The sequence below is a fragment of the Dipodascopsis tothii genome (assembly GCF_038497935.1).
Source record: "Dipodascopsis tothii strain CBS 759.85 unplaced genomic scaffold V1510scaffold_25, whole genome shotgun sequence".
Lineage (NCBI taxonomy): Eukaryota > Fungi > Ascomycota > Lipomycetes > Lipomycetales > Lipomycetaceae > Neoaidaea > Neoaidaea tothii.
This window is the reverse complement of record NW_027118009.1, coordinates 199,058-217,283: the sequence shown is the minus strand read 5'-3', so window position 1 is coordinate 217,283 and position 18,226 is coordinate 199,058. Positions and strand designations below refer to the sequence as shown.

General features: G+C 68.4%; 6 protein-coding genes across 6 annotated transcripts; 2 read left to right on the top strand and 4 right to left on the bottom strand.

Annotated features, from left to right (window-relative positions):
- Nucleotides 1-305: 305 nt before the first annotated feature.
- V1510DRAFT_404242 (uncharacterized protein) lies at nucleotides 306-2,584 on the top strand (the record flags this gene model as incomplete). The annotated part of the gene is made up of 4 exons (XM_066932221.1): nucleotides 306-417; nucleotides 448-480; nucleotides 512-920; nucleotides 952-2,584. The coding sequence occupies 4 exons, from the start codon at nucleotides 306-308 to the stop codon at nucleotides 2,582-2,584; spliced, it is 2,187 nt and encodes a 728-aa protein (XP_066787774.1).
- A 624-nt stretch (nucleotides 2,585-3,208) lies between these two features.
- On the bottom strand, nucleotides 3,209-5,958 carry V1510DRAFT_420499 (Dolichyl-phosphate-mannose--protein mannosyltransferase-like protein 2). Its single transcript, XM_066934457.1, has 3 exons — nucleotides 5,529-5,958; nucleotides 4,975-5,395; nucleotides 3,209-4,942 (listed from the first exon to the last, which is right to left on the bottom strand). Exons 1-3 carry the CDS (start codon nucleotides 5,631-5,633, stop codon nucleotides 3,282-3,284), a joined length of 2,187 nt encoding a protein of 728 aa, XP_066787773.1. The 5' UTR covers nucleotides 5,634-5,958; the 3' UTR covers nucleotides 3,209-3,281.
- A 719-nt stretch (nucleotides 5,959-6,677) lies between these two features.
- Nucleotides 6,678-7,399, bottom strand: V1510DRAFT_420495 (uncharacterized protein). The gene has a single exon (XM_066934456.1). The coding sequence runs from the start codon at nucleotides 7,360-7,362 to the stop codon at nucleotides 6,757-6,759; it is 606 nt and encodes a 201-aa protein (XP_066787772.1). The 5' UTR covers nucleotides 7,363-7,399; the 3' UTR covers nucleotides 6,678-6,756.
- A 1,587-nt stretch (nucleotides 7,400-8,986) lies between these two features.
- On the bottom strand, nucleotides 8,987-11,371 carry V1510DRAFT_420494 (ARS binding protein 2-domain-containing protein). The gene is made up of 3 exons (XM_066934455.1): nucleotides 10,785-11,371; nucleotides 10,099-10,658; nucleotides 8,987-10,065 (listed from the first exon to the last, which is right to left on the bottom strand). The coding sequence occupies exons 1-3, from the start codon at nucleotides 11,158-11,160 to the stop codon at nucleotides 9,232-9,234; spliced, it is 1,770 nt and encodes a 589-aa protein (XP_066787771.1). The 5' UTR covers nucleotides 11,161-11,371; the 3' UTR covers nucleotides 8,987-9,231.
- A 2,670-nt stretch (nucleotides 11,372-14,041) lies between these two features.
- Nucleotides 14,042-14,875, bottom strand: V1510DRAFT_214243 (uncharacterized protein). Its single transcript, XM_066930468.1, has one exon. It carries the CDS (start codon nucleotides 14,829-14,831, stop codon nucleotides 14,118-14,120), a length of 714 nt encoding a protein of 237 aa, XP_066787770.1. The 5' UTR covers nucleotides 14,832-14,875; the 3' UTR covers nucleotides 14,042-14,117.
- Nucleotides 14,876-15,257: 382 nt separating this feature from the next.
- Nucleotides 15,258-18,137, top strand: V1510DRAFT_420481 (acyltransferase ChoActase/COT/CPT). The gene is made up of 3 exons (XM_066934454.1): nucleotides 15,258-15,530; nucleotides 15,575-15,623; nucleotides 15,746-18,137. Exon 3 carries the CDS (start codon nucleotides 15,757-15,759, stop codon nucleotides 18,091-18,093), a length of 2,337 nt encoding a protein of 778 aa, XP_066787769.1. The 5' UTR covers nucleotides 15,258-15,530; nucleotides 15,575-15,623; nucleotides 15,746-15,756; the 3' UTR covers nucleotides 18,094-18,137.
- The last annotated feature ends 89 nt before the right edge of the window (nucleotides 18,138-18,226 follow it).

The window sequence follows — 18,226 nt, the reverse complement described above, 5'->3', positions numbered from 1 at the left end:
GAGGGTGCGCCCTGCGGGCGGCGGCTATATGCCCAGGCGGTCCTGGCGGCCAGATCGCGTGACCGTCAGGGGTCACCGACACCGGCGTCCACTCTAGACTGGTGGGTTTTGGCCAGACGTCATTTCTTCACCACAGCAAGACAGCACAGCACCAGGACGCTAACTGCAGATCGATGATGGCCTGCGTGTTGCGACGGACGAGCGCGCGATGGATGCCGGCCGGCGGCGCGCCGCGGGCGCCCCGGGCGTGGCTGCACGGGAGCAGCCGGCGGCGGCAGGACGTGCTCTTTCTTCCGCTGGTCAACATGCTCAAGCACGCCAAGAGCTCGTACCTGCGCGCGCACCAGGACAACCCGGTGTACTGGCAGGAGTGGAACGAGCGCACGCTGGAGCGCGCGCGGATCGAAAACAAGCTGAGTACGGAGCCCGGCGGGCGCGCTGACGCAGTTTTCCTGTCGATCGGCTACCACACGTGCCACTGTAAGTCGCTGGGCGGCGGCGCTGACGGCAGGGTGCCATGTGATGAACGACGAGTCGTTCTCGAACGAGACGATCGCGCGCGCGCTGAACGACAAGTACATCCCGGTCAAGCTCGACCGCGAGGAGCGGCCGGACGTGGACGCGGTGTACATGATGTACCTGCAGGCCACGATGGGCCACGGCGGGTGGCCGCTGAACGTGTTTCTGGCGCCGGGGACGCTGAACCCGGTGTTTGGGGGGACGTACTGGCCGGGGCCGGAGTCGGCGCGGGACGGGCCCAAGTTCGGCGTCGTGCTCGACAAGATCCACGAGCTGTGGACGGCCGAGGCCGACAAGTGCCTCGAGTCGAGCGCGTCGGTGGCCGAGCAGCTCAAGACGCTGGTGGCGCTGCCCAAGAAGACCACGGACGAGCGGCTGGGCCTGGGCGTGCTGACGGACGCGTGAGTGCGGCGGCGGGCGAGCTGACGGCAGGCACGACTACTTTGCGCGCACGTTCGACAGCGTGCACGGCGGCTTTGGCGGCGCGCCCAAGTTCCCGAACCCGACGAACCTGGCGGTGATGGTCAAGCTGAGCGCGGCGATGCAGCCGCCGGCGGAGAAGGTCGCGGTGGACGAGCCGCGGACGGCGGCGGAGATGGCCGTGCACACGCTGCGCAAGCTGGCCGCCGGCGGCATCCGCGACCACGTCGGCCAGGGCTTTGCGCGGTACTCGGTCACGGCGGACTGGTCCGTGCCGCACTTTGAGAAGATGCTGTACGACCAGGCGCAGCTGCTGGACGCGTTCCTGAACGCCTACGTGCACGACCGCGGCCACGCGTTTGCGCTGGACTGCGTGCGCGACATCGCCGGCTACCTGACGGCCGGCGCGCTGGCCCACCCCGCCGGCGGCTTCTACTCGGCCGAGGACGCCGACAGCTACGCGACGCGCGTGGCGACCGTCAAGACCGAGGGCGCGTACTACGTGTGGACGTACCGGGACTTCTTCGCGGCGCTGGACCGCGTCTCGGGCGACGTGGCGGCCGAGTACTACGGCGTGTCCGAGTACGGCAACGTCGACCCCGACCACGACCCGTCGCAGGAGCTCAAGTTCCAGAACGTGCTGCGGGTGTCGGCCGAGCCCGCCGAGCTGGCGGCCGTGTTCGGCATGACCGCGGACGCCGTGCAGGCGTCCGTGGCGGCGTCGCGGCTCAAGCTGCGCGCCTTCCGCGACGCGCACCGGCCGCCGCCGGAGCGCGACACCAAGCTCGTGACGGCCTGGAATGGCCTGGCCGTGCGCGCGCTGGCGCGCGCGGCCGTGTGCGCGCCCGAGGCGCCAGAGGCGGCCTCGTGGCTGGCGTCGGCCGAGCGCGCCGCGGCCTTTGTCCGCGCCACGCTCTACGACGGCCGCCAGCACCGGCTCGTGCGCGCGGCCTTTGCGGGCGCGCCCGGCGACGGCCGCGGGCTGAACGAGGACTACGCGTACCTCATCGCCGGCCTGATCGAGCTCTACCAGGCCACATTCAAGGCCGAGTACCTGGCCTGGGCCAAGGACCTCCAGGACGCCCAGATCGCCCAGTTCTGGGACCCAGCCGACGGCGGCTTCTTCTCGGCCGCCGCCGACACGGCCAACCTGATCTTCCGCATGAAGACCGGCTACGACACGGTCGAGCCGTCCGCCAACGGCGTCTCCATCGGCAACCTGAACCACCTGGCGACCATGCTCGACGGCGGCTACGACGCGTACGCGCGCCAGGCGCTGCACGTGTTTGCCAAGGACATCCAGACGCAGCCGGACCGCTGCGCGAGCATGCTCGAGCCGGTCCTGGCCCACAACAGCGGTCTGCGCTCGGTCGTCATTGCCTCGGCCACGCCGGCCGCCGACGCGCGCGAGCAGGACTTTCTGGCCGCCCTGCGCTCGCGGCTCCTCGTCAACACGTCCGTGGTGCGCGTGCACCCGGGCTGCGACCTGCTGGCGTCGCCGGCGCTCGCCGCCGACAAACGCGACCTCTACCAGTCGATGGTCGACCGCGCGCGCCCGGACGAGACCGTGGTGTACATGTGCCAGGGCCAGTCGTGCTCTGCGCCCATCACGTCGGTGGGCGCGCTGGAGGCTGCGCTCGAATAGACGGCGTGGGCGGCTATATGCGCCTGCAGCGGCATACAGCCGCATATAGCCGCTGTGCGCGAGCCTCCGGCGGCGACTCCGTCGAGGGTGGCTGCCCTTCGGGCAGGGCGGCCACATAGAGCCGCTGCGGGCGAGCCTCCGGCGGCGACTCCGTCGAGGGTGGCCCTTCGGGCAGGCGTATAGCCGCATATAGCCGCTGCGGGCGAGCCTCCGGCGGCGACTCCGTCGAGGGTGGCTGCCCTTCGGGCAGGCGTACAGTCGCTCGTGGGAGGCACGCTCGACCGAGTCGCTGCCTGAGATTTCTCTCATGCGGTTATATGCGGTTATATACCCACCTGGATGTAGCCGCTCGGCGGAGTCGCCGCTGGACTCTCGCCCTCTGCGGCTATATGCGGCTATATGCGGCTATACGCCTGCCCGAAGGGCAGCCACCCTCGACGGAGTCGCCGCCGGAGGCTCGCCCGCAGCGGCTACATGCCTGCCCGGAGGGCAGCCGCCCTCGACGGAGTCGCCGCCGGAGGCTCGCCCGCAGCGGCTATATGCGGCTATATGTCTGCCAAGGGTGCCCCCCGACGCAGTCGCCGCCGCAGGCTCGGGCGCCAGCGGCCGCGACCAGCCACACCGTTTGTGTATATATGACATTCCATATATGTAGTTACAATGTACAAATGCATGTCTGCATGTCCTGCACCAGGGCCTAGATGGTCCACGTCTTGAGCCAGTTCAGGTGGTTGTAGTCCTCGTGCGGGCCCGTCATGCCGAAGGAGATGGGCGAAAACAGCCAGAACACGCCGACGACGGCAGCATAGGCGGCCACAAAGACCGACACGCGCAGGGTGGCGGCCAGCTTGCGCGTGTAAAAGTCGAAGAGAAAGCCGACGACGAGGACAGCAAAGTACAGCGCCGGCAGGTAGTGGTGGACGTACGTGACACGGGCCATGAGCTGGAAGGGCACAAAGTGCAGGAACCAGCCCAGGGCGGGGTAGACGCCCGAGAAGACGACAAAGTCGAGCTCGTCGGGCGTGAAGTCGCGGTAGTGCCGCTTCCAGCGCGCGAGGTAGACAAGGATGGTGGCGGCAAAGACGACCAGGCCCACGGTCGAGCCCCACACGACGACGGGGTTGCCGAGCAGGTAGTACTTGCGGACCTCGTCGGCCCAGGAGCACATGCGCAGGCCGACGTTGAGCACGGGCCACTGCCAGGGCACGGACGCCAGGTCGTCCTGCTTGTCCGGGTCCGGCACGAGCGCGTTGTTGGACGTCCACATGGCGTAGTTCAGGTGGATGAAGTCGTCCAGGAACGGCGACTTGAACGGGACCTTGTCGCCCGCCGGCAGGGCCTCGTTCCAGTGGCCCTCGATGTTCCAGTACGTGAACGGGTCCTTGCGGTTGTTGGCCTTGTCGCAGGTGACCTCGATCTGGCGGAAGCCCCACTGGGGCAGGTTCACGTTGGCCGCGCGCAGGTAGCAGCCCAGGACCTGGTGGCGGAACCGCAGCGTCGACGTCATGGTGCGCACGCGCGAGTGGTCCTTCGACCGCAGGTCGCGCACGACCTCGACCACCCAGTGGTCCTTCTCGTCGCCGATCGTCAGGTTGCCGTAGCCCGAGACCTCGTAGTGGTCCTTGGTCACCGGCGCGGCCACCTGGTGCGAGTGCAGGTTGCGGCCGGTCTGCGGGTGCAGCAGCCGCACGACCGAGCCGTCGCCCAGGTACGCGATCGGGTCCTTCTCGGTGATGTCGTTCGGCCGCTCGGGCAAAATCAGCCACTCGTTGTTGGTGTCCTTGTGGTGGTAGCACGTCACCTGCTGCTGCTCCGAGCCCTCGGGGTACGTCTGCACGTGCGAGTGCAGCAGGCCGCCGCCGTAGCCCATGCTCTTGATCGTCACCCTGGACCCGAACGCGACCTCGGTCGGGCCCAGGCTCAGGTCGCTGTTGCGCAGGTTCGCCTGGAAGAGCGAGCTCATCTGCGAGTCGCCGCTGCCGCTGTTGCGCAGGATCAGGAAGTGGATCTTGAACGAGACCATGTAGATCGCGATCGGGATCGCGATCAGGCAGATCGCGCGCGAGACCCAGTGCATGGCGTACACGCGCACGGGCATCTTGGTGTCGGCGAACTTGTTCCACAGGTCGTGGATCGTGTAGATGCCCACGAGCGCGGTCGCAAACATGCCCACCCACTTGACGCTCGTCACGCACCCCACCGACACGCCCGTGAACGTCAGGTACACCCACCACCGCGTCGAGAACGGCGCGTGCTGGACGCGGTGGAACTTGGCGTAGCCCAGCGCCGTCGTGAAGGTGAAGAACATCAGGATCGAGTCCAGCAGGATGAACCGCGAGATCGTCGCGTACGAGTTTTCTGCCGTCAGCCCCGCGCCGCCGCCCACCTACCGCACAGCACCATCAGCGTCACCAGCCACGTCGCCAGCACCGAGAACCGCAGCTGCTTGGCCGTCTGGTACGCCAGCGGCACGCAGAGCGCGCCAAACGTCGCGTTGAAGATCCGCATGAACGTGTAGTTCAGGTCCGACGGGTACTGCTCGCCCGACTTGAACTCAAAGTGCCCGTTGTAGCCGCACAGGTACCCCGACAGCCCGACCAGCATCTTGCCGAGCGGCGGGTGCACGTCGAAGTAGAACTCCTGCTTGATGTACTGCGACCCGAACTTGCCAAAGTGCGCCTCGTCCCACGTCACGATGTCCGACGCGCCGATGCGGTACATGCGCGAGCCGAACGCCAGCAGCGTGAACACGGCCGGCGCCAGCACCTTCTCTATCTTGGCCAGGTCCGTCAGCACGCTCGGCTCAGCCGCCTGTCTGTCAGCCCGGTCCCGATCGCGCGCCATCCTGCTGCGCGCCGCACGCGCGGGCGCGCCAATGCCGCCTGCCGGCCTCGCGTCCGCGTCCGCCATCGCCCGCGTCCGATCCGGCCGGTTGTTTGCTTACCTTGGCCGGCGCCGATTTGGGCGTCGCGACCGGTGCCGCCGCACCCGCCGTCGCCAGCTTGGCCTGCTGCGACCGCGTCGTTCTCTGTCTCAGATCCGATGCCATTGCCTCTCAGCGCTGGTCAGATGAATTGCTAAAGGGGCGCTGCGCCGTCTTGAGCAGGAGTCTGGAGGTTCAGTTGGATTTTGCTCCAGGAAATTTTACGGAGGTGTCCTTTTTTTAGCCCGTGCGGCCATGCGACGGCTGGGGTTTCAGGCGCGCCGCGCTACGACACTGATGCCCTGTCTGCATAAAATCTTGGCGTTTATGCTGACGCGACGGCCTCGTCATCGCGCCGTCGTGTAGCTTGGCTGCTAGCAGCAAATAGCCGCGCCTGGCCGTCTGGACCGGCCGAGGCCTGCCGACGCTGGGCGCCCTGGCGGCGTCGGGCTTGCAGGCGGGCGCGGACTCTTGGAAGACGGCTGGTGGTGCGCGTGCGGGGCGCAGGCAGGCGCGTCAGATCACGCGTCGCGACTGCGTGGTGGCGACGGCTACATGGCCAGGCACGGGGTGCAGCGGCCAGAAGCGCATGGGCGGCCTGCGCTATTTGAGTGCGTGGCCTTATGGCTGCTGATGCCTGGCTTTATTTGGTGCTCGGTTAAGAGTGTTCGCCGGCAACGACAAATTCGTAACGCCAAGTCTGGTGGTTAGGCGACGTGGTCAGTAAGGTCCGCGCTATTAAGGCAGAGGCGGCGCACAAAGGCGGAGCGCGGCACGCGAGTGACGATGGCGCGCCCTGGCCTGGGGCGAGACTCGTAGGCTCGCGGCGAACGTTGAGCAGCTTTCGACAGGGGCTGAGATGAGCCGCACGGGGTGCGGCGCACTTCCCGCCGCACGACGTGCGGCATATAGCCGCACACGTAGACGCAGCTGCCTGGCCTGCATGAGGATGAGGGCACTGCCGAGAGCATGCGGACCGTCGGGCTCGTACGCTGGGGTCAGAAAGTGCCTCGGCAGCGAGCTGCACGTAGTGCGGCATATAGCCGCACAGACCACGCCCGCAAGACGACGTCCCGAGCCGCACAGCGTGCGGCTCGGCGCAGGCACACACGCTCAGCCGCAGCTCGTGCGGCGCGTGCGCTCCGGGCCGCGTGGCGGATCCCCTTCACGGCCTCCGGACCGCGCTCCCTCGCGCAGCAGCCCGGCCGCGGTCGCGAAGGGCAATTCGTCGGTAGTGCCCAGAGCAAAGTTACGTCATGCAGATCGCGCTCCGCTGCAATGTCATTCGCAACAGCAGCGCGGCCTGCGCCATTGGCTCGCATCGGCCGCCGTCGTGCCTCAACCGCCGTCGGTACCTACAGGTACGTGCCCCTGTCCGGCCGATTGGCGCCGCACCGGCCGCGCAATCGCTGCACGCAGGAGCGCCATCGGAACGCACATCATATCCCGTCGCGTAGCGTAGCGCGCCCCTAGCCGTCGCTCGCGTCCGGCACCAGTATGACGTGAGCTTGGTGCTCGTTAGACGCAGGCGAGGCGCCAGCGGTTTCCGGCCCGTTCTAGGCGCGTGCCCGGCTGGCGCGCGCAGCCAGAAGCCTCGGCCGGCAGCTTCGGCTAAACCCCAGGCAGCAACACCGACCGGCCAACTCTGGGCGTCATGCGCGTGACGGCAGGCGCGGGCGCCAAGTCCGTAAATCCGCGAATTCAGTCGCGAACCAGCAGCCACACCGGACAGGCTAGCTGCCGGGTGTTTGATCCGAGACTCTCGGCCTGCCAATCCGCCAAAGTGGCCCGGTCCAGCACGCCGGCACGCTGCAGCTGTCAGCACGCCGGTGCCCGGTCGGCAGTGGCGAGCCATGCAAGCAGCCGGCCATTTCTTTAGCCGTGGCCCGTCCGCAGGCTGTCCAGCGCGGCGCCATGCACGTCGGCAGCCCGGTCCGGGACCCAGTCTGGCGCACCCGCGGCCGGCCGTCGGCCGCCGCCATTGCCACCGGCCAGGCCTTGTGTTGGGTCGCCAACAGGCACAGCGGCTGGCAGCGGCGCGCGGCGACCCCCACCCTAGTTCGCCACAGTTGCGGTTGCGTCTCCACACTGGCGGACTCGCCAACGGTCCAGGGCTGGCGCCGGACCACTGCGCCCGGCCGCTCACTGGCTGCACGTGGTGGGCGGGCGGACAAGTGCTCCGGCTAGAGCAGCAGTCGGCGCTGGATGTGTGTAAGGTTGCGACGCGAAATCGCCAACTAGACCGACTAAGCCGGAGGCGGTCGCACGAACAGCGCTGCCCAAGCGGGCAATTTTCCGGCGTGTCTAAAATCTCCGTGGCAGCGCAGCCGGCACGGTCTACCCGGCGACGGCCAGGAATTGTGCGGGCACCGAACCATGCCGGCCAGTGAGCGCGGAAGTAACCGCCGAAGGGCTTATCTTACGCGGCACGGCCGGCTAGCCGCAAGGCGCTAGCGCAGGTCGGCAGCTGAGCCACGAGTGCAGCCAGCGTGTGCGCTAGGGCGCGGGCGTACCCGCGCTAGTGCCAAGGCTGTGACTTGTGAGCTACGCGCCCGGAACGCCGGATTTAAGCTGGCACGCCGAGCGCCGCGCACCAGTCGTCCGTCGGGCGGCGGTGGCGTGGCCGGCACGGACCGGCGGGGCGGGCCTCGGGCGGCCGCGCCGCGGCAGGTGCCGCCGCCCAGCCAGCCCCGGGCTGCCCAGCCGCCGCAGCAGCGCGCCGGTGTACTGGAAGCTGCAGCGTGCGTACTTCGCACTGCATGCAGCTAGACGCCGTGCGCTAGAGCACCGGGCTGCTGGTGTCTGGACGCAGCCCGCGCCCCTCTACAGGCGCGGGCAGCCTGCACGCGGCCCGATTGGGCCGCCCGTAGCGCGCTAGCTGCGCACCTCCGTCGGCCGTACTCTGGAGTGCAGCGTGTGGCTGCTAGCGTCCACACGATGGCAAATGCGTGCCCGCCTTGGCGGCCCGCTGGGCATTTGGCCGTGCCGCACAGGCATCCCCGTTTTGTAATGCGTGGCCTGCAGTGGGTCACGCTCGCGCCGGCCGTTCGCCCACGCACCCACGCTGCATACACCGTGCCGGCGGCCCCGCCGTGTGCAGTCGCGGCGGGCGCGGGCGCGCGTGCGCGTGGCCCCGCCCGTGGTGGCGACCGCCAACGGCGGACGCGTCGCGGCGGGGCCCATCGGGACTAGCGCCGCCGCCCATTAATGCCACGCTCCCGATACTTTAATAAAACACGAACTCTATAGACCTGCAGCGTGACTACCCACATGCGTGCAGCCGCCGACACGCCAGCCTTCGCTAATTTCGCGAAAGTTGGCCGCCCCTGGTCGCGGCGGCCAGCCGCAGGTGTGCGCGGCGCCGCGTCTGCCGTGGGCTGGGTGCGGCTGGGGGATGGCGCGGGCGCGGCGCGGCCGCGGGAGGGGGGGCCTGCGGCGCCGATCAGGTGGCGACGGTCCCGACGCAGCGTCCAAACACCGGCCCAGCGCCAGCGGCCCCAGCGTGCCACCAGCGACGCCTTTCCCGGGTGCCGCACACCGGTCGGGACCGCCGCTCCAAGGGCCTGGCGCCTGGCTCCGCTCCAACACGCCGGCGCGCGATCTGCGTCGCCACATTCTATCAGGAAACCGTTTATATTGTACAATCCGAAGCCATCCAATGAAGCCAAACCAAAACCAAACCATATGATACATAACTTTTGAGCGATCGCGCCGCGATCTATGTCTATGCGGCGATGTCCAGCGTCTTGCGGAAAGACATGTCAAAGTCGCTGGTCGAGAGACTCCACGAGACCATGTAGAGTGCCCGCCCGGGCGCCGGCGGCGGCGCAAACGGCTCCAGCGCCGACTCGCTCGACTCGACCGAGAAGATCACCGGGTCGAGGTTGGTGCAGTCGCCAAACACCCACGCGAACGCGGTCGGGTCCGTAGTGAAGCGCGCAAACGACTGCACGAGCTCGTCCGAGAGCTGGCGCGCCAGCCGCTCGGCGTGCACCGCCGGGATGCTGATCGGCGCGCCGGCCGCCCGCAGCCGCGCCGTCAGCGCGGTCTCGAGACGCTGGCGCGCGAGCCCGGGAGGGATCTGCGCGTGCGACGTCATCGGCGGCGTTGCCGCGGCCGGGCTCAGCCCGGCCGGCGCCGGCGAAGACAAATAAGACATCGGCCGGCCGCGGTGCTTGCTGAGCGCCGACGGCGAGTCGATGCCCGACGACACCCACGCGGACGAGACCGCCGGGCCGTGCCGCTTGCGGCGCTTGGCCGACGGCGGGCTCACGGACTCGTCCTCGCCGGGCGAGTCCACCGGGTAGACGCCGGCGGCGGCCACCACGCGGCCAGCGGCGTCGGTCACGGCCGTGACGTCCGCCCGGTCGGCCACCCGGCGGCTCTTGAGGTTGCGCAGCTCGGGGTCCAGCGCGCGCAGCGCGAGGTCCTCCTCGAGCGGCACGCCGTCGCGCACGGGCACGACCTCGGTCGGCTCGGGCACCTGGTTGAAGTACGCGTGGGTCTTGCCCATGCAGTACTCGAAGAAGGCGTCGATGTGCATGGCACGCATCCAGCGCTGGCGTCAGCGGGCCCAAGCTCGGAAACTTACCTTCAGCCGGACGGCGTACTGCTGGACCTTCTGCGCGCTCTGCTCGGGCGTGCGCTCGACGCCGAGCTCGAGCGCCAGCCGGGTCCAGGTCTTGATCGTGCCGCTCTCGAACTTGCAGATGAGCTCGTACAGGTGAAAGATGTCGAACGAGTGGCCGTCGCTGCGCGGGACGCTGCGGAACAGCCGCCGCAGCTCGGACGAGTCCAGGCCGAGCGGCAGCGACGGGTTGCAGTACTCGACGAACTGCACGTAGCGGTCCTCGAGCGAGTCGCGGCCGACGGCGCGGTCGGGCAGCACGCGGTCGCGCGGCACGTAGGACGTCACGTTGGACGACACGGTCGCGAACCGACGGTCGACCTCGGGGTTGGCGTGGAAGATGAGCTGCTGGGACGACTTGGTGCGGTAGATCTTGGCGCCGCGGACGGCGACCGCGGACGCGGTCGAGACGTCGACGTTGGCGAATGTCGACGGCCGCGGCGACGACGCGTACGGCGCCTGGTGGTAGACGACGTCGTCCTCGGTCTTGGCCAGGGGCGTGGTCGAGGGTGTCGTGGCGGCCGCGGTCGAGGCCGCGGACGTGGCCGCCGTGATCGTGGCCGCGGACGACGCCGACAGCGCCGGCGACATGGCCGCCGCAAACGTCCGCGGCGGCACGCCCGTGGCCAGCCGCGCGGCCATCTCGGACGACATGTCCAGCGGCGCCGCGTACGGGTCCGCGTATGCGCCCAGGTCGTACTGCTGGCTCAGCCCAAGATCGTAGGCCGACTCGGGCGCGCCGCCCAGCGGCGAGTGGTCGTGCGGCCCGCGCGCCACCGGCTCCCGGTAGCTGTCCGAGAACGAGCGGCCGAGCGAGGCCGGCGCCGCCGCCGCCGCGTAGCCCGCGTACGATCCGTACGCCGGCCCGCTCGTCGCCGGCCGCTCGGCCCACAGGTCGTGCTCAAGCGGCCGGCCAGTGTCGTCCCGCGGCGGGTTGTTCATCGTCTGGAACGCGTGAGCCAGCTCGTACGCGTCCATGTTGTAGGCTGTCGACGACAGCGCGGCTGGGCATGCAACCGTGGCCATTGGCGCAGAGGCTCCCGGGCGGAGGGCCGGGTTCGGGTCAGAGGCCGGGCCTGGCGGACCGGCACGGCCTGGGTCCGTGATGGAGACGCTGCCCGGAGGCAGAGCGGTGTTGGTGGGGGTGAAGCAGCGCCCGTGGGTGCTGAGGTGTGGACGAGAGTCGACACCTACTGATGAATGGGGAAACACTTGAGTCCGTTAATGGTCCGTTAATGATTTGTCGCGGCGAGGTCAACTGTTATAAATACTGTTGACAGTTGAATAAGCTTCGGATGTCTCGTCGACCCCCAAAGTCTATCGCACGGCCGCGCCTTGGGGTGCCCCGGCCAACGTGTCTTGGCCGAGACGACGCGTGACAATTAACGTTTGCCGGCCTCCGCCGGGATCGACGGGCCCGAAAACGCTGCCCTGCGGCCACGCACGCGCAGATCGAGTCGCCGCGGCGCTGTTCTGCCCACCCCCGGCCATATCTGCGACGTCGACCAGACGGCTGCGACGATATGAGCGCCGGTGCGGTTTGGACCTAGTGTCTCACTACGATTAGCTGTTCTAGTCTAGGGACGGTCGTGTACAGACGTGCCTCAGCGCTAATGCGCGGCTACATGCCATGCATGTAATTTAAAATTAGCAACACACGGGCTAGTGCGCTTGTGTACATCATCGCAGACACAGGAACGGTTCTGCGGCGCGCAGCCCGGTACCGCTGTCAGAAATAAGGTTTAAGTGTAACCTAGTCTAGCGATATTTACGCTAGAGTGCATTGGGAATGGCTGTGTACCCTCACCTGACAGGTGCTAGCAGCCGCCATGCGAGGCCACGTGAGCGCGCGCCCGGCGAACACCAGCCGCGTGCGGCGAGCTCGTGCGAGCGCCGCACGGCTCGGCGCGCGCCGGTGGCCGGCCTCGTGGAAGCCAAAGTGGCCTGACGCGACGGTCTGGGCGTTGCCACCGGCGCGGCCGAGGCAAACGGCGACGCCGCCGAGGCAAATGTTGCGCTGGCCTCGGGTGCGTGCAGGTGGCGGCCGCCAGCGCGGTCCGCACGGCGCGCTGCACCCGACCCGGCCGCCCGACGGGTCCGGACCGGCGACGCTGGCGGTGGCGGCGCAGGCGCCGGCGGGGCCGCCGGCGGGGTCCCGGTGCGGCCCGGCGGGGCGGCGCGGACGCGGGCCGGCTGCAGCCGGCCGCAGACGGCCTGCGCCCGCAGCCAGCTGCAGGCCTGCGGCGGGCGGCCCTGGGGGCCAGCGGATCGCCCGGCAGATCCTCTAAGCGAGGGCGATCTTGGTCTGCGCTCAACGTCACTGCCGACCAGATGATCTGCGCCGGCGGGCTCCTGCGACCACGTTCTCGCCTAACGGCGGCCGGGGTCTCCACAAACGCAAACTCTGTCTGGCCTGATTTCGCTTCTCTGGCGAGATTGACTTTCCCACGCGCTCGGTGCTGGCCGGAAGCCTCGAGAAAACTCTGTCGCGTTCGAACCCGTGCGGCGCGCGACGCAATTTGGCCTGTTCTGCAGACTGCTAGTCGGTGCAGGAATAGTGCGCCACGGCGACTCCCCATCGCCGCGCGGCCGCCGACGGCTCCGCGACGCACCCGGGCCCTCCGCGGCGGTGCCGCTGCTGCCTCGAGCCCGGGCGCCGCACCGGCGCGGGCGCTGGGGCGCCGTGCGGCGCGGCTCGCCACGGCGGCCATGTCCGACACACGTGACGGGGAGCAGCAGTCACGTGAGCGTGTGACGTCATGATCCGCGCCGTGCGGCCGGGTAAGTCTGAGCCGCATGCACGGCGTGTGTCAGTGCTGGCTTGGCGCGCGGCTGCTGTCGCCTCGTATTGCCGCCAGCTGCTTTCCGGCCGCCTTGGGCCGGCCACCTTCACCATCGCGTCGCAACGTGCGCAACGTGCGCCGGTACCGGCGCGCCCCGGAGCCGGTGCCTGAATTGTGGCGTAGCGTGGATCTGGTGCCGTGCACACGCGCGGCAAGGTTCGCGCGATCCGCTTGGCACCGTCATCCGCGGCACGGCCTGCTGCGGAACCGCGGCCGCATCGTTTCGAGGTCATCCGGGCGTCACCTGGATGTCACCTGGATGCCTCCGGGCGTATCTGGCGTCATCCGAATGCCCGCCCGGCGTCTCTGCGTGTCGTCAGAGTGCCGTCAGAGTGCCATCAGCGGTCCCCGGGTGATCTTGAGTGTCTCCTGGGTTTAGGCCAACCGCCGGCGGTCATCTGCATTCGCTGGCCGGCCGCTGCTCTTAGCAATTGACAGTATGCAAGCGTCGATCTGCGGGATGCGACGCCTGCCATCGCCGGCACTAGCGTCGACGGCGGCAAATCTGGGCCGGACTCAATGCTCCTGCGACCGCGGCGGCCACTGATACCGTCGGACCACCCGGCAGCCCGTCGCCACAGCACGCTTTGTGCGTCCGTCCTCGGCCATTCGCTCTCAACGGCCCCGGAATGGCCGCCGGTTGTGGCCACCGACATAACGCGCCGACCACTAACGACCTTTGGCAGCTATTGCTTCAAGCCCACCAAGGGGCTACGGTCGCGGCGAATCACAGCCGCCAGCGGCCACCTGCGTCCTGCGGCCAGCCCCGATCGTGACCAGTTATGCGGCCTGTAGCCCAAGCCATGCCGCACATGCCCCGCACGCGCTGTCATGGCGCGACACGGCCGCACGCCGCTACAGCAGCGGCTTCCGGCCAGCTACTGGGCGGCTGCCGGCAAGTTTTTCTGCACCGTTTTGCAGAGTACGTTCGTTTAGCTGGTTTGGGACGCTATAAATCACCAAACACGGTTACTCTCAGGGGCCCGTAACGGCACCAAGCCAGCGAAGGCAAGTTAATAATACGCTAGCACCAGCGAAAGTCGGATCACAAATACTCACGGTACCCAAGGCGAAGCCGCCAAGGCAAGCGTACAGTGTCGGTCGCCGTGGAGCTGCGCACACGCTAGGACTACGCGACTGCTAGGCCGTCGGTCGTCTATGGAGCCAGCGTGGCCGTAAAGTGCTCGGTGCACGAGAGCTGTCGGCGTGGCGCTGCCCACTGAGCTTCTGGCAGTCTGCCGGCATCCGAAAGTCGCTGGCGGACGAGCTTAGATCACAGGCAGGACTGTTCCAAGAGACTGGGTAGGCTAGCGGGCGGTGCAGCTGCAACGTGTTCGGCGCGGCTGACGGTGCATAAGGGGATGCCGAGCGCCGGTCGATGTCTGTTTCGCTGGCCGCTTTCGGACAGAGTGGGCTGCAGCACGGGGCACGGGCGACCGCCGACTTCGGCGGTATTACAGTGACAGCAGCCGCACGGATGCCAGTGCAGTGACGGCTCGAACACGTCCGTCGGACGGTTGCGTCGGAGACGAGGGCTATGTGGTTGTAGATTAGAGCGACCGGGACCATGCGCCGGCTGAGAGCCGGCGGCTGCGGCGGCGGGAGCGCGCTTGCAATCGCGAGAACGGCGCGTGGCGCAGCGGCCCGGCGCCGGCCCGACGGCCCCTGTGGCCTGATTCCCAGCTGGCCGACCGCCGGCATGGTTTTGTAGACAGGACCAGAGGCGAATGCCGCCACTGCCCGCGCAGCGCCTGGGCGGGATGTTGATGCCCGTAGCGCGTCCGGCGCTACGACGGCTCGGGCCAGGCGGCGGGCAGTGCAAGTGGGCACTACAAACTGCCGGTCGGACAGCATCGGCGTATCTAGATCCGCGGCGGTGGCAAACCCGCTGCCGGGCAGTTGACGAGCGCCGCGCGTCGCGTGTCGCTCCGGCCGCGGACCGGTCGGCGGCTGGGCGCGCGGGCGCGGCGCTCCGCGGCCCGCCAGTGCTCACGACGGCCGGCAAGGCCGGCACGGACGCACGTCCGCACCACCGCGAGCTCCGGGCTGCGCCACGACGCGCTCCGGGCTGCGCCACCACGCGCTCCGAGCCTGCGCCACGGGCCCCGGGCGCCGCACTAAGCGCAAGCAGGAGCTCTGGGCGCTGAGTCGTCCGAGTCACGATCACAGGTCACGCGCAGGCACCAGGGCGGCGCCGGGCCGGCGCCGGGCGGTCACGTGTGCGGGGTCGCTCACGTGACGCGCGTTGGCACCGGCCGAGCGGCGCCGGACCCGGCGCCGGCGGGAGCGATCAGCGCGACCCCGCCGCACGGAGGCCGGGTAACACCCCTCGCCCGCCGGGCTGCGGCCGAGCCGCACGCATTTAGACTTTCCGCTGGCCCCGCGCGGCGGCGCTCGGTCCGTCTCCGGGGGTGCTTAGTCACAGGCGGCGGATGCTGACGCGGAGAAGCGGCGTGCTGACCTAAGCCAGGGTTGTTTGGTGCAGATGACCGCCTCCCGTCCCCACACAAGCTCGCGAGCTTATCGGCACAAAGTGTCAGCAGATCGACAAAGGTCGGGGCGTGGCAGGCCCAACCGATCGCAGGCTAACTAGACAGTTCCGAAGCGGCAGGAGCAGAGCACCCCGACAGGACTGATCGAGCAACGGTAACTATTCCCTTGATCCGGGCCGGGGCCGGACACGGCCGCGGCTCGGACCCGGGACGCGGTCGCCACGCGGCCCGCCGGGACAGAGCGCTTATAAGCCCGACAGCGCGCTGACTGCCCAGTGTCCGACGCCATGCCTTCGATCAACCAGCACTTCAAGGAGCCGCAGGCCGGCATCACGTTCCTCATGCAGGACAAGCTCAAGAAGCTGCCGATCCCGCCGCTGGAGGAGAGCATCAAGCGGTACTTGGCGGCCGTCAAGCCGCTGCAGACGCCACGCGAGCACGAGGACACGCAGGCGGCGGCGGCCGAGTTCCTCCAGAAGCACGGCCCGGAGCTCCAGCAGAAGCTGATCAAGTATGCCGCCAGCCGGTCGAGCTACATCGAGCAGTTCTGGTACGACTCGTACCTGAACTTTGACAACTCGGTCGTGCTGAACCTGAACCCGTTCTTCCTGCTCGAGGACGATCCCACGCCGGAGCGCAGCAACCAGGTCAACCGCGCGGCGTCGCTGACGGTGTCGGCGCTGTCGTTCGTGCGCGCGCTCCGCCGCGAGGAGCTCACGCCGGACATGGTCCGCGGCAAGCCGCTGTGCATGTACCAGTACTCGCGCATCTTCGGCACCGCGCGCATCCCGACCGAGAACGGGTGTGTGATCCAGAGCGACTACACGTCCAAGCACATCGTCGTGCTCGCGCGGTCGCAGTTCTACTGGTTCGACGTGCTCGACGACAACTCGGACATCATCATGACCGAGAAGGACATTGCGCAGAACCTCGAGACCATCATCGCGGACGCGCAGAACACGCCCGTGACCGAGGCCGCCAAGGGCGCCGTCGGCGTGCTCACGGCCGAGAACCGGCGGATCTGGGCCAACCTGCGGGACGTGCTCACGCGCGACACCGGCGACGACGCCGAGCCGAGCAACAACCAGGAGTGCCTGCGCGCGATCGACTCGGCGCTGTTCGTGCTGTGCCTGGACTACTCGTCGCCCGAGACGGCGTCCGAGCTGAGCAAGAACATGCTGTGCGGCACCAACGTCATCGAGAAGGGCGTCCAGGTCGGCACGTGCACGAACCGCTGGTACGACAAGCTGCAGATCATCGTGACCAAGAACGGCCACGCGGGCATCAACTTCGAGCACACGGGCGTGGACGGCCACACGATCCTGCGGTTCGTGTCGGACATGTACACGGACACGATCATGCGGTTCGCGCGGTCGATCAACGGCAACGCGCCGTCGCTGTGGGCGTCCGAGTCGCCGGACCCGGCCAAGCGCGACCCGGCGTCGTTCGGCAACGTGACGACGACGCCGCACAAGCTGGAGTGGACCATGATCCCGGAGCTGTCGCTGGCGCTGCGGTTTGCCGAGACACGGCTGGCGGATCTGATCCACCAGAACGAGTTCGAGGTGCTCGAGTTCGAGCACTACGGCACCAACTTCATCAAGGACATGGGCTTCTCGCCGGACGCGTACGTGCAGATGGCGTTCCAGGCAGCGTACTACGCGCTGTACGGCAAGGTCGAGTGCACCTACGAGCCGGCCATGACCAAGTACTTCCTGCACGGGCGCACCGAGGCCATCCGGACGGTGACGGACGAGTCGGTCGCGTTCGTGCGCAAGTTCTGCGAGGACGCGCCCGGCCGCCAGAAGATCGAGTTCCTGCGCAAGGCGTGCGAGGCCCACGTGGCGCGCACGCGCGAGTGCTCGCAGGGCCTGGGCCAGGACCGCCACCTCTACGCGCTGTACTGCATGCACCAGCGCGGGCTGGAGGACCAGCTCGAGCGCATGTACATGGAGCAGGCCGCGGTCGACGGCGACGACTCGTCCAGCGACATCTCGAGCTCGCCCAAGCGGCCGGCGCCGACGCTCGAGGTGCCGCAGCTGTTTGCCGACCGCGGCTGGGACAAGCTCAACAACACCATCATCAGCACGAGCAACTGCGGCAACCCGTCGCTGCGGCTGTTTGGCTTTGGCCCGACGTCCCAGGACGGCTTCGGCATCGGCTACGTCATCAAGGACGACTCGATCTCGATCTGCGCGTCCTCCAAGCATCGCCAGACCAAGCGCCTGCTGGACACGCTCAACAACTACTTCCTGGACGTGCGCAACATCCTGCGCCAGACCGAGCAGCGCAAGCTGTCGGGCACGCGCGCGCGCAGCCCGTCGCGCGACGGCAAGCCTGAGACCCGCCGGGGCCGGATGGTGAGCGGCCAGCGCCGGGGCAGCATCCTGGTCGAGACCAAGCCGGAGGGCGACATGCTGTCGGGCTACGGGTACTTTGACGTGGGCGAGATGGAGGCGCTGCTGAACGACGCCGAGGCGAGCCGGGCGGCGCCGATGTCGAACGTGGCGTCGACGGCGGCCTCGGAGGACGGCATGGCCACGCCGCCGCGGCGGGGCCACCGGTACCCGCCGGCCGATTTTCGGCGGGAGGTCGGCCGCAAGCTGCGCTTGGCCGACATTTGAGCTTTTGTGATATACGAGATAGTTATACATGATGATATGCGTTAGCGAGGACCGGGAGGCCGGTGCCGGCCGGACGTGTATGCCGGCCGGATGCAGAAGTAGAGCTGAGGGTGAGCCGCACGAGGTGCGGCTG